General features: G+C 40.9%; 2 protein-coding genes across 2 annotated transcripts in view; one reads left to right on the top strand and one right to left on the bottom strand.

The window, feature by feature from the left end:
* The window catches only part of LOC107674889 (moesin), a 31,334-nt gene extending 24,217 nt beyond the window's left edge, over positions 1-7,117 (bottom strand). Inside the window, 3 exon segments of the mRNA XM_074186961.1 lie at positions 6,044-6,139; positions 6,235-6,318; positions 7,029-7,117. Coding sequence (XP_074043062.1) covers positions 6,044-6,139; positions 6,235-6,318; positions 7,029-7,034 — 186 coding nt within the window. The 5' untranslated portion in view covers positions 7,035-7,117.
* Positions 7,118-8,151: 1,034 nt separating this feature from the next.
* LOC107674869 (ankyrin repeat and SOCS box protein 12-like) lies at positions 8,152-11,889 on the top strand. The gene is made up of 3 exons (XM_016468998.1): positions 8,152-8,216; positions 10,476-11,287; positions 11,700-11,889. The coding sequence occupies exons 2-3, from the start codon at positions 10,495-10,497 to the stop codon at positions 11,831-11,833; spliced, it is 927 nt and encodes a 308-aa protein (XP_016324484.1). The 5' UTR covers positions 8,152-8,216; positions 10,476-10,494; the 3' UTR covers positions 11,834-11,889.
* The last annotated feature ends 1,764 nt before the right edge of the window (positions 11,890-13,653 follow it).

A 13,653-nucleotide genomic window follows, 5' to 3' on the forward strand; every position in this document is an offset into this window, starting at 1 on the left:
GCAACACTGTGTGGATTTATTAAAGACTATTTGCATTCATCTTCATCTTCTTTGTGCGTTTATCTCACCGTAGCTGTGACAGAAGACCAGACCTAGAAATAGAGAAGTCCCCAGCGTGTTTTCCTCGTTTATTTTTTCCTTTTTTTTTCTGATTTAGTTTTTTGTTATGGATTATTACGCCTCCCAACTCATCTCCATTGCCCATGCTAACCCTGACCTGCTCGACTTCGCCAGGGACTTTAGTGTTTTCGCCACGTCCTGCCCATTTGACGATGAAACACTGAGGTCTCTGTTCTGCATCGGGGTGAATCTTCACCACGCCATCGACCCCCCCAGACACCACTGGACTAAGTTGGAGGGAGGCCATCATCCGGTGTCTAGGGAGTGTCAACCCCCGATCCAGAACACAGCCAGACACAGAGCCCAGCCCACCATCACCCCGCTGCGTGGAGCAAGAGCCTGAGCCCAACGCTGATGGAGAGCTAGAGCACGCCGCGACCGACGAGCTATAGCCAGAGAGAGCGACAGAGCTGAGGATCGCCCCGGAGCCAGAGCCTGAGACGTCAGACCAGTTGCGAAAGTCGGCTACAGTGCTCGCCACGGGGGAGAGCACCATGGACAGCGAGAGCGCAGAGGGAAGCTCTGCCCACTGCACCATGGCTGAGGGTGAGCCGAGCTCAATGGAATTTAATTGAGATATATATGCAGATATGCCCCTCTCTGCCCTGAACTATCTGCCTGACATGAATTATCTGTCTGCCCTGAACTGACTAGCTGTCCTGAAATGACCACGGAGATCGTCCCCCTGTCACTGGCACTCCCGTTCCTGAGCCCCCTGAGCATCCTGAACTCCCGCCCAGCCTCCCTCTCCCACCACCTCTGTACCAGTCCTCACCATCACCACTGCTGTCTCCTGGCAGCCCCTCTGCTCACCCTCAGCCCACCATCTGTGCGGTGGGATCGCCGCGGGTCTGCCGGTCTCCATCGGCGTCATGGCTGGAGGATCCCTTGTCTCCTCCTCCAGCCTCTGAATCCTGGACTCCGCCTCAGCCCTTCAACCCAGCGGCTCCATCATGGCTCCTAGCTCCCTCCTCTCCACCGTTGCCCATCAGTCCACCAGCTCTGCTTGGCTCCCTCGTCCCTCCGGCTCCACCTTGGTCTGTCGTCGACCATCTGCTGCCTCGGGACTCCACTCCTCCGGATACTCCTCGTCCCTCTGTGGACCTCACATGGGTCCTCTATCGCTCTGGCTCCACCGCGGCCTCACGGATCCCCGCCTCTGCCTTGATCGCCGGAGCCATCTGCTCCACCTTGGCCCTCCGGATCCTCCCCGTCGCCCTGGCTTATTGACTCACCATCTCCGCCTCGGGCTCCACCACCACCTGCTTCGCCACTGTCGGTCGGCCCCCTCGAGTCAGCAGCCCTACCTCCACCATGGCTCCTCCCTCTGTCAACTCCACCGTGGGCTGCCATCATGGCTGTGGCCTGGGTCCCGCCTGGCTCCTCCTGCTCCCACCTGTCTCCTCCCTTGCTTCTCCCTCCATCTGGTCCGCCCTGGACTCTGTTAGTCGTCCTCCCCTTCATCCGGCCACCTCCTGAACCTCCTCCTGCCTGACTTCCTGCCAGCCCTTTGCCATCCCCTGTCACCATCCCACATCCACTCCTTTGTCCTCCTCCTAAGTCCCCCTCCGTCCCTCCCTTTGTCTCTGTGGCGTGAGGTCGCACCTTCCGGGAGGGGGGCGAATTGTTACACCTCATGGACCTGTTTTGTTGTGTTTTGTCCCTCATGTGCTCTGTTTGACCTAGTTTCTGTTTCCGTCTGATTATTGTCATTGGTTTCAGGTGTGTGTCATTAACTACCCTCATCAGCTCCACTATATTAGTTGTGTTCTGTTCTCTGTTTGTCGTTTGGTCTACTACGTCCCTATGTGTGTCTCCTGCCTGTTTTGTCCTGGATTTACCCTTGTGTGGATTTATTAAAGACTATTTGCATTCATCTTCATCTTCTTCGTGCGTTTATCTCACCGTAGCTGTGACAGGGTGCTCCCTTTATCTCAGTTTACCGCAGTCTCACGAAGCTCTTTTATAATATATAGTCTTTCTACAATTTGTGAGCACACAAATTTCAGCACTGCACAGGAGCTCCTGCATTTTGAGCGGTGAGTAGATTCTCTGATTGGCCATTATGTTCCAGATATCAACATTGCTCAATGCTGCAAACACGTGTTATAAATAGAAACTCTGCCTATGCTTGTGCCTGTTAATCGTTTTTATGTTATATTAGTTGTTCTTGTTGCTTTTATGCAATAGATGAATAACAATTTTTTTTTTTTTTTAGTATTTTATGTTTAGATATTTCTATTTTGCGGGAATCCCGCAAATTTTTTTTTTCTCCTGCATCCCTCACACACACGAGTATCTACGTACAGCTACAGAACACGTACATTTCTCTCTCCATGCTGAGTTTTTCATTGGTAGTATCCGATAACCAGTCAAAGTAGGTCTCGGGTAGAGTACGCTGCATGTGCTCCACTCTCTAAATGATAAAACACTGCATTCTGTTGGCAATGATGTAACGCACAGAGACCTCTGCTTGGAACTATAATCTAATTACTATTTTGGAAATTATAACATGTTAAATTACTCCGTTACTAAAAAAGTAATCAAATTACAGTAACGTGTTACTAAGTAATGCGTAACTGCCCAACACTGTTGACAATACACAACAGACAAGTGCTCGCACCAAATGTTTTTTGAGGCTCATCCTGACTGTTGTGGTACAGCCCAATTGCTGACTTTCTCTTTGGGAATTTGCCTCTTGTTGAAGAACAGAGCAAGAAAAATAGTTCACCCCCTTGTTCAAAGAGATAGACTACATGAGTTCTTGTTTTCTACCAATTTTGGATGACTTTAAAGAGACTCAACAATTTCTTAAAGAAGCTTCCTTTCACATGTTGTGACCGACGTTCTTGTTCTTTGGTCAATGGCAGAGAAAGATAAGCTTACAAACGTTGCAGATGCATATTTTCATGTTCTGATTGCCATGCATCACATGAAGCTCCTATGCTTTGGTTTTTAAAAGCCAGACAGGATTCTGTCATGCAGTCCATGACGTTCATCAGAATGACAATCTATTTTGTCACTATGCGTTCCTTTCTATCTCACTCTCAGTCTCTTGCTTAGTTTCATCTCCGTGCATCTTTCCAGTATGGGATGTTTTTTAGACTGATTTCAGTGCTAATGGCAGGCATTAATGTGATTCCTTTAGGGCTACTTCACCTACAAACTCTGCAGGTGTGGAACAACAGGCTTTGGTAGCATCCATCTCATCATCTCCATCAACAAATTGTGATGTCATTGCATACATGCTTTTTTGGAAATGGACATCATTTCATAGTATTTTTGACAGTAGGCATACCATTAGGTAATGATGACCAACACATCCTTTGGAACCACAGAGGCATCAGTGGCCAGTGGTTGGAGACCCAACCTATGGACAACATTTACCTGCTGGAGAGGCTTGTAGCTTCTCTGGCTTTAAAGCACTTTTTTCCAGTGCTAGCAGGCCGCCACGTGCCTTTGTGCACAAAGTCAAGAGCGTTTGCTATGGCTCACTCACAGCGTTCTAACATGGTCACTTCCCCAGTTTGCATCACTAAAGGGATGTTTATGTACTGTGAGTGTTCAATCGGGCAGCAGACGCTCTGTCCAGGAACTGCCTACATATTCACCAGTATGTAGTATTTCTATTTTGCGGGAATCCCGCAAATTTTTTTTTTCTCCTGCATCCCTCACACACACGAGTATCTACGTACAGCTACAGAACACGTACATTTCTCTCTCCATGCTGAGTTTTTCATTGGTAGTATCCGATAACCAGTCAAAGTAGGTCTCGGGTAGAGTACGCTGCATGTGCTCCACTCTCTAAATGATAAAACACTGCATTCTGTTGGCAATGATGTAACGCACAGAGACCTCTGCTTGGAACTATAATCTAATTACTATTTTGGAAATTATAACATGTTAAATTACTCCGTTACTAAAAAAGTAATCAAATTACAGTAACGTGTTACTAAGTAATGCGTAACTGCCCAACACTGTTGACAATACACAACAGACAAGTGCTCGCACCAAATGTTTTTTGAGGCTCATCCTGACTGTTGTGGTACAGCCCAATTGCTGACTTTCTCTTTGGGAATTTGCCTCTTGTTGAAGAACAGAGCAAGAAAAATAGTTCACCCCCTTGTTCAAAGAGATAGACTACATGAGTTCTTGTTTTCTACCAATTTTGGATGACTTTAAAGAGACTCAACAATTTCTTAAAGAAGCTTCCTTTCACATGTTGTGACCGACGTTCTTGTTCTTTGGTCAATGGCAGAGAAAGATAAGCTTACAAACGTTGCAGATGCATATTTTCATGTTCTGATTGCCATGCATCACATGAAGCTCCTATGCTTTGGTTTTTAAAAGCCAGACAGGATTCTGTCATGCAGTCCATGACGTTCATCAGAATGACAATCTATTTTGTCACTATGCGTTCCTTTCTATCTCACTCTCAGTCTCTTGCTTAGTTTCATCTCCGTGCATCTTTCCAGTATGGGATGTTTTTTAGACTGATTTCAGTGCTAATGGCAGGCATTAATGTGATTCCTTTAGGGCTACTTCACCTACAAACTCTGCAGGTGTGGAACAACAGGCTTTGGTAGCATCCATCTCATCATCTCCATCAACAAATTGTGATGTCATTGCATACATGCTTTTTTGGAAATGGACATCATTTCATAGTATTTTTGACAGTAGGCATACCATTAGGTAATGATGACCAACACATCCTTTGGAACCACAGAGGCATCAGTGGCCAGTGGTTGGAGACCCAACCTATGGACAACATTTACCTGCTGGAGAGGCTTGTAGCTTCTCTGGCTTTAAAGCACTTTTTTCCAGTGCTAGCAGGCCGCCACGTGCCTTTGTGCACAAAGTCAAGAGCGTTTGCTATGGCTCACTCACAGCGTTCTAACATGGTCACTTCCCCAGTTTGCATCACTAAAGGGATGTTTATGTACTGTGAGTGTTCAATCGGGCAGCAGACGCTCTGTCCAGGAACTGCCTACATATTCACCAGTATGTAGTTCTAGGGATCTGGCAGGAGTTTGGTAAGGTGAAAATAGATCTGCTTTGGAAGAAACAACCCACTGCTCATTGTGGTTTGCCAGATGGAAATATCCCTCATACAGCTGGTTGGTTTGTCTACCTGTATGCCTTTTTATCCCATTTCCAGAATTGTTCAGGGCACACGCAGGGTGCCTCTGGAAGCTCCACGGTGGCTGTCCAGACTATGGTTTCGCAAGTCTTGCACATACACATACAAATAGCTAACTTCCATGTTAAAAAAGAAGGTCTTTAAGATTACTAAATTTAATACCAGAAAACAGGTGTCCATATATTGAAATGAAGGTTAAATAGTTCAAGAGGGTTTCCAGCTGTTATGTTTAGGGTTAAGGATTGTTTATGAGAATGAAATGAAAAGACAGTAAATCATTAGTGGAAATTGATAATGCAAATACTGTATTTAATGTTAAGTACTTTTGAAATAGTTTATTAAACAAAAATGTGTTGGTATTGCAGGATCATGCTACTTGGTAAAACACTGGGCAGAAAAATGTGTCTTTTTACGAGAAAAGCTCTGATAGGGGGATTCAAATTTTTGACATCTGGCAACCACAAGCATAAAAACTTGTGGAGGTCTATAATTTTTGTTCTCATTTTTGTTAAAGAAAATGCATTTTATTAAATACACATCTGTCAGATTGACTGCTGTTGCTTTGTGATTGTCTCAGTCATACAGCAAGTGGTGGTGGGTGAATATTCTTCAGCTGAAAGTGGGCATTTCACAATGAACACACTTATGCAGAGAAATTCTGTTAACTGGTTAACCACTTAAGACTAAAAATAATATCTGATTATTTATTGTTTACATTTCAGTTGTTTCTTTTTTTTTCTTTTTATTTTAAATGGTCAAGCATGCAAATATGATAAGATTAACCCGCTTATTGAGTTTCAGCCATGTAGAGAAGCCCTTGCTGTCCTGATACTGCAGTCCAAAGTACCAGATCTCTCGGAGTCCAATCGTTTTCACAACCTTCAAGAGGACAAATGCAGTGATCTCACTGATTGTTCAATGTTTATTGTGTTGCATTTAATGACTTGTGTCTAAATTCCATACAAAATACATACTTGGTCAAAAAGTTGTTTACCAGATGTACTGGGCTGAATGGCAAACTCCAGCTCAGCATCCATTGTAGTGACCCGCACATTTATCTGAAAATACATGATGTGCAATAACACATGGCTTTGTTAAAACTATTAGGTAGGGTCAGCTGCATTTTGAACAACTGAAATATAGCACCATCATTTCTTGACAAGTAACCCCCAAATCAAAGATAACTTCAGAAGCAATGGAGGCCTTTGAGATGAAAGATTCATGGGTGTTACACATTCATAAACCTGAAAAAAGCTAAACAAAACACTAGTAATCAGAAGAGGTGCATCAACATTTAGATAAAGTCACATCTCAAAACCTGGGCTTAAAAGCAGGGTTTAGAACGAAGTTACCTCAGGGTTAAGCGTCGTGTGAAAAGCCCACAAATTTAATATATTAGGATTATGATTATAACTTTATTTGGCTTAAAATGAATTGACAAGTATTCACAATAACATGTAAATTAAATAAAAGGTTTGCATTAGGCACAAGCTGTGAAAATAGCTGTGAACAACCACATTCCATTCCATTCAACTCAACTTAAACAACAAAAAGCGTCTATAATTATGTTTTAAACAAGAGTACTTGAAAAGGATAAAGTTTGTATTAGAGAGAGGGAGAGTACAAAAAAAAATTTTTTACTGCTTTAACACAGCCTATCATATGTATATCATTATTCTCACAAGTACAAAAGTTCAAGATTTTTGAAAATAGAAAAAATTATCCATATTAATGAATCTGCGATAATAATTATATAATCAGTACTCACAGACATTTGGCTATATTTTTATAGTTCCTCACTGTTGTCTTCTCATAGTGGTCCGCTCTCGTCAGAGTCATATGAAAGGACTTGCGATATTCTCCAGGATTACTCTAGTTAATGTGCTCCATTGTGCCTCTAATCCAATGGCAGCCCTGGAATCTCTCTTCAGATTAAAGCCTTGTGTGGGAATTTGACCTCAGATAGAAATCAAAAGGAAAGGAATAGAAATAACATTTACAGTATGCAATTATTTATGAGGATGTTTTTGTTGAGGTTCAACGCAAATGGCAGACATGTGGTCAGCTGGCTGTAGCATTCTGTGTGCAAGCATCCCTAGTGAAAAATAAATGTACTAAAATGTTTTTGAAATACATTTATTTCATGCTAAGCATACTACAAATACATTTACATATTTATGTACTCAATAAAAATACCATGCAATTGTTATATTAGTATACTAAACTGGTATACTTAAAGTCTGCTAAATTGTAACAACTGATTTTGTGCTTAATGCACTTTAACTGTGAGTAAGTAGTGCTGAGGTCCAACTAAAGATATACTGAAGTACACTTGATTGTGTTGAAGTGGGACTATTGCAAGTATACTTCCGGTACACTTTAAATATCTTGCAGCTGAAGACCCATGGACTGGAACAAACAAGGCAACGATTCAAAAGGGCAACAATTCATTTTGTTCTGAACATTTCTGTTCATCAGGTGATTTCAGAACTCCAAGACAGTAAGAAAACAAAAATAACTGGAGAACATTTGTCTCTCAGGGCTTTAGGTGCATTCTGCAGCTGGCGTCATCTTCAGCTCCTGACAGCACAACAGCTGCTACTGCGGAAAGCAAAGGAAATGTGCGTTAGCATGACAAAGGTACCAGATGAGATTATAACACAGCCTTAATGCTTTCAGTGCAACACTGTTGTTTTGCAAATGTTCTCAGTGGATATCATGCATGTATAGATAGCATTGCAGTGAGGCTCATGCTGTCTGTCTCTGCCTGTCACAGGTCTATCACCTTTCTAATTATAACTCCATTTCTCTGGCCCTCCAAGAATGGAAGTTTGGGCTGGTCCATTTGTGACCTAAACTTAGCCGTGTGTCTGCTCAGATCTGTGTGTGTCTCACTGACCCTCAGCACCACAGAGCCTTCATGTGTCTCTCTCTGTGGACACTTCACACTCTACAGGTAAGCTACAATTACAGCAGAAACATGGCACAACAGCCTGCATCACGATCTTTTAAAGGGCCTCCAGACTTCTCTTGGTGGACTGATCCTATACATTTGTTTATTTGTTGCTAAAATACTTACAGCACCAGCAGCTATTGTTAATGATGACATTTGGCAGAGTGTGATTTTTCTTCAAATATAATGTTGGCAAATAAGTATTTGCAGTGACTTATACTGGAATAATTACATACATTTTATTTGCAGATGTCTGTTCATGGGTGGCATTTGGTAGATTGTGCTATATATAGTGGACACCAGAGCTACTTAGATGAAGTTGTCACTGGACAATATCTCAGTAAATCTTTGGTTTTGAGTGTAATGTTCAATTACACAAATGCTTTGAAAAATGTGAAAATGTGTTGCAACTAAACACAATCCCCCAAACATGAAAATATTTTGTTTATTAAATATTTACGGCAGCATAGGCTTGTGTTGGAATATCTGTAAGCAATAGCTGTGAATGTTCATAAGCAATATGGTAGACAGAGTACAGTTGTAACAGGGTAAAGACAGCTGTGACACCTTTACAGTAACTTTCATAATCAGTGTGCGCATTCGCATCCGCGCATAATCCATATTCCTGCACAGTGAGGTGAATGTTTTGGGAAGTTATGTTTTAAATTTACTTCCTTCTCTTTTATCCTGAATTTATTGTTATTCCTGATAATGAACTGTATGTATTGTAAATGTTCGTATGTTATTGACAAATTAACATGTTTCGTTTGGGGTGCATGCTACTATGTGGAAAAATCAGGCAAACATCCAGAGTGTACTACAGTGTGCTGCTGTGTTATAATATACTGTATGTCAACTGCACTGATGATGGAACGCTTTATATCTGCCACTAAAAGAGCAAAAATTCATAAAAATACTGAACTCATATATAAGCATACAAAAAACATTACAAATAATCAAGAGTTAAATAGATACATAAATCAGAATCACAAGGAATTAGTCTTGGAGACAGAAGCTTCCAGCACACAGATATGATGACAAGTGACAAGACACAGAGGACAAAAACAGTGATTAAAAATAAACATGCACAATAGACAAAAAGACTAGACAATAGATTGTATGTAATGATAGTGGTATGATGATATCAAATGATATCTCTTAGCATATTTCATTTACACTTTTAAACAATATATTATTTTGCACATTAAAACTGTACCGGGTTCCTTGTCTTCATCCATTAACTGCGGAAAATAGGAAATATATCTAAAAAAAAACAAAAAAAACTACCCATGTTTATTCTGGTCATTATTTGTGCAGTACACAAAAAGGCATAAATGTTACAACCGTACTCGTTCAATATATCCAACCGTATATATCAAATTCTAACATTTTAGATTAGAGAAAAACACTATTCACTATTAACTAGTTGCTTATTAGCATGTATATTGGCTGTTTATTACTACTTATAAAGCACTTATTAATGTATGACTGTATTCTAGATCCTTTAACCCTACCCAGTACCTAAACATAACAACGCCTGCCTTGCTATCCATAAACAGCAAATTAGGAGTTTGTTGAGGGAAAACTCATAATATTGAATATGTGTTCCCTAATCTAAAGTGTTACCATCAAATCTGATTGCTTGGTTGTGCCTCCAATATGTGAGAACAGTGTTTTTTACTCAAAAACCCTGATTCACTGATACAAGGAGACAAAACCAGTCATAAGGTTCAATATTTTTTTGAAATGCATCATCTGAAAGCTGAATAAATAAGCTTTCCATTGATGTATGGTTTGTTAGGAAAATCTGGAATCTGAGGGTGCAAAAAAATCAAAAAATTTAGAAAATCACCTTTAAAGTTGTCCAAATTAAGTTCTTAGCAATGCATATTACTAATCAAAAATTAAGTTTTGATATATTTACTGTAAACATTTACAAAACATCTTCATAGAACATGATCTTTACTTAATATCCTAATGTTTTTTAGCATAAAAGAAAAATGGATAATTTTGACCCATACAATGTATTGTTGGCTATTGCTACAAATATACCCCAGCGACTTAAGACTGCTTTTGTGCTCCAGGGTCACATATCATGCTCACAATCACACTGATGGTCTGAATACCAGGTTATTATCTGTGGGCTGTGATATTAGAAACAGAAGTCATTGGAAATTATTTGCAAAAACAATTTTTATATTGTAGAGCTTGAGAGTAATTCATTAAGTGATTCTTTCTTTCTTGCCATCTGATGGAATGGAGACCGGAGCAGTCCACCAGCATGAGTTTGATGGACATATCCAAGATCTTTTCTCTTCTTCAACCCAAAGAGGATGAGGAGGAGGACACGGGCTACAGTCAGGAGCTCAATCAGGCCGTGTTTAGAGACGATGACAGACTGCTGACTGATCTGCTGTCTCAGGACAGGTACAGGAGGTGTGTTAACCTCCGCAGCGGCTGGGGCGTGCCGGTCACTCCGCTGCGCTCCGCTGCGTCTCAGGGTCACCTGCGCTGTCTGCAGCTGCTCCTGGCTCACGGGGCCGAGGTCGACAGCCTGGACGTCAAAGCCCAGACACCGCTGTTCACAGCCGTCGCCGGCAAACACCTGGACTGTGTGGTTGCTTTATTGAAAGCTGGTGCCGACCCTAACGGCAGCCCATATAACAACTGCTCTCCAGTGCTCACCGCAGCCCGAGAGGGAGAAGCGGACATCCTGAGAGAGCTCCTGCAGCACGGAGCCGATGTAGACGTCAAACCCAAGATCCCAGACTGGGCCTCCAACACCACGGCCTGCCGGGGGCCGCTCTATATTTCTGCTTGTTACGGTCATCTGGAGTGCTTCAAACTGTTGCTGCAGCATGGAGCGAACCCGGACTACAACTGCACCGAGGAAAAGATGCTGAGCCACATCAAACAGCCCAAAACTGTGCTGGAGATGTGTCTCAAATACGGCTGCGGGCCCCAATACATCCAGCTGCTCGTAGACTTTGGAGCAAATGTCTATCTGCCCGCTTTAATCGTAGATAAAACAACCAGACAGAATGAAGCAGTGACGCGTCTGCTCAAAGAGAGAGGTGAGTCTGTAACACATCGATTGACAGCTGTGTAGCATAAAGTGATGTTTGACTTCTAGTGAGCTGAAAGATAAGGCTTATAACTAGAACACTGCATTTTTATCATTTAAGTCTAAATGTTATGGTATGTTTTAGTGCTGGAGCTTTACAGTGTGTAAAAATGTTGTGTTGAGAAAATAATATAACAGCCAATTGTTTAGTAACAAACAAATAATCAATACTAAACTGAACAGTGCTTGCCTCATTAAATGTTCATGTGTTTTGAACAGCATTGGTGATTTCCAGTAAACCCCCATTTCTCCCAGCTTAAGTGTGTGTGTGAGTGTGTGTGTGTGTGTGTGTGTGTGTGCTTTACTTTCATGCTGTCATTCGTTCCTATGTGACTGTAACATCAAATCCTCTCTATACGCAGTTTGTCCAAAAACACTGATGTCTCAGGCTCGACTTTCTTTATGGAAGTTCCTTCCCATGGAAAACCAAATGTGCTGCATAGATTGTCTGGATATTCCCAAAATACTGAAGGACTATTTGAATCATGTATCCTGATTTTCCTACATTTTCTCTTGGAATACATGGAATACATATCTGACGATGTGACGAATATTAATTTCCCTTTTTGTAAAGCGTTAAATATTTTGCTACAATATTTAGGAGTATGTGGTTAATGCAACAATGGAGTAGGTCATGTTCTTTTGTTACTTTTGTTCTTTATTGTACATGTGATAATTTTAAAGTTTACTAAAGGTTATATGCTATATATATATATATATATATATATATATATATATATATATAATGTGGTTCATTTTAATAATATGATACTTAAAGATGTGAAGGGGAATTCTGCCTCTAGAATGCTATAGCTGTAAACAATGCACTGTTCATTCACTGTGTCCTAGAACAATCGTTTACTACATGATTTGCATTCATGTTTGTTGCATCTGGACATAAATAAACTCTTGTCACACTAATCAAGTCCACAATTCACATTGTTTCAGTGCAGCTTTTTAGAAATCCATGATGTTAATGTTGATTCATGTTAATGCTTTTAATGCCAGTCCACACTGAACAGTTTATAGCTGGCAGGATAGTTTGCCTTTGACCGTACTGTACATATGTGGACAAGGTTGCATTTATATAATTTGTTTTGCAGTGTTCAATTTATAAAAAAATGGTGTAGTGACAACCTAATCAAATATACACTGCATACAACGCTCGTGCAACGTATCAAAAATGCATTTTAAAAAGCTACTTAGCTCAAAAATCAGGCGTAACCTCTGGGCATAACACCTCGTCGTCAATCTCAGCACTGCCGGCAGAGGGCGCTGTCACCACATGATCATTATTTACCATAGTTACTCTAGTTCAGTGCTGGGCATCTTCGGTCCTGGATAACCACTGTCCTGCAGATTTTAGCTCCAACCCTGATCAAACACACCGAAGTTGCCCAGCCCTGGTGTAGTTACTCAAGTTAATCAGTTGTTTGTTAAATACCCTTCACTTTCCTTTATGTTTCTAACCTGTGTTTTCACACTTTATTACCTTTTGTCATTGAAAGAAAAAATGCATTCATGTATCCTTTTTTTTTTTTTTTGAGTGCATTTCAGTGGAGGCACATGTTTGCAATTTAACATTTATTTTGGATTGGTCTAATTTCGTAGTGTACAATAAAAGACATGCTGTTTTATAAGAGAAGTCACAGACAATTTTGTGCCAGGTTGGACGCAAAATCATTTCAGCACTTCTCAGTCGTTTCTATGGTATCCTCAAACACTGATTGAATTGCTCAAAGTTTGACAGCATTGCAGTCAGTGCATTAAAGGGCTATAATGTGATTTAATGTGTTAACAAGGCACATATGAATGTGAGTTTAACTTTGCATTTTATTCAGTGATTAAGGCATGGAGGTTGGTATATCCTATGATAAGAACATCTCTGGTTATAATCTGGTGTGAAAGAAATCCAACGGCCTGCAAAAATGGATGCGCCCGAAGCTGAATACCCACGAATAATAGGCGAAATATTAGACAGACACAGTCACTATTGGAGTTTGCTGGATAACAGGTGAGCCAGAGGACATTACAATATTATATTATCATACTATTGTATTATTAAACCTCTAAAATAACTACACAATAATGAATGAAATCAGTGCATATCAAATGTATTTATTTAATGTTTAGTTTTAGTGTTTTAATTAGAAATAATTTAAAGAAATGTTAGTAATATAATAAAAAGAATAATAAACTGTAAAGGTAACAGAAATTAAGCGTTAGCGTTAGTTCTGGCAGGTCACGTGAGTCAAGCTTGCGTCAGCTGATTCTCAGCTGATCACATCTACCTATTGGAATACGACACCTATCGCG

The sequence above is a fragment of the Sinocyclocheilus anshuiensis genome, unplaced genomic scaffold (assembly GCF_001515605.1).
Source record: "Sinocyclocheilus anshuiensis isolate Anshui unplaced genomic scaffold, SAMN03320099.WGS_v1.1 scaffold1133, whole genome shotgun sequence".
NCBI classification, from domain to species: domain Eukaryota; kingdom Metazoa; phylum Chordata; class Actinopteri; order Cypriniformes; family Cyprinidae; genus Sinocyclocheilus; species Sinocyclocheilus anshuiensis.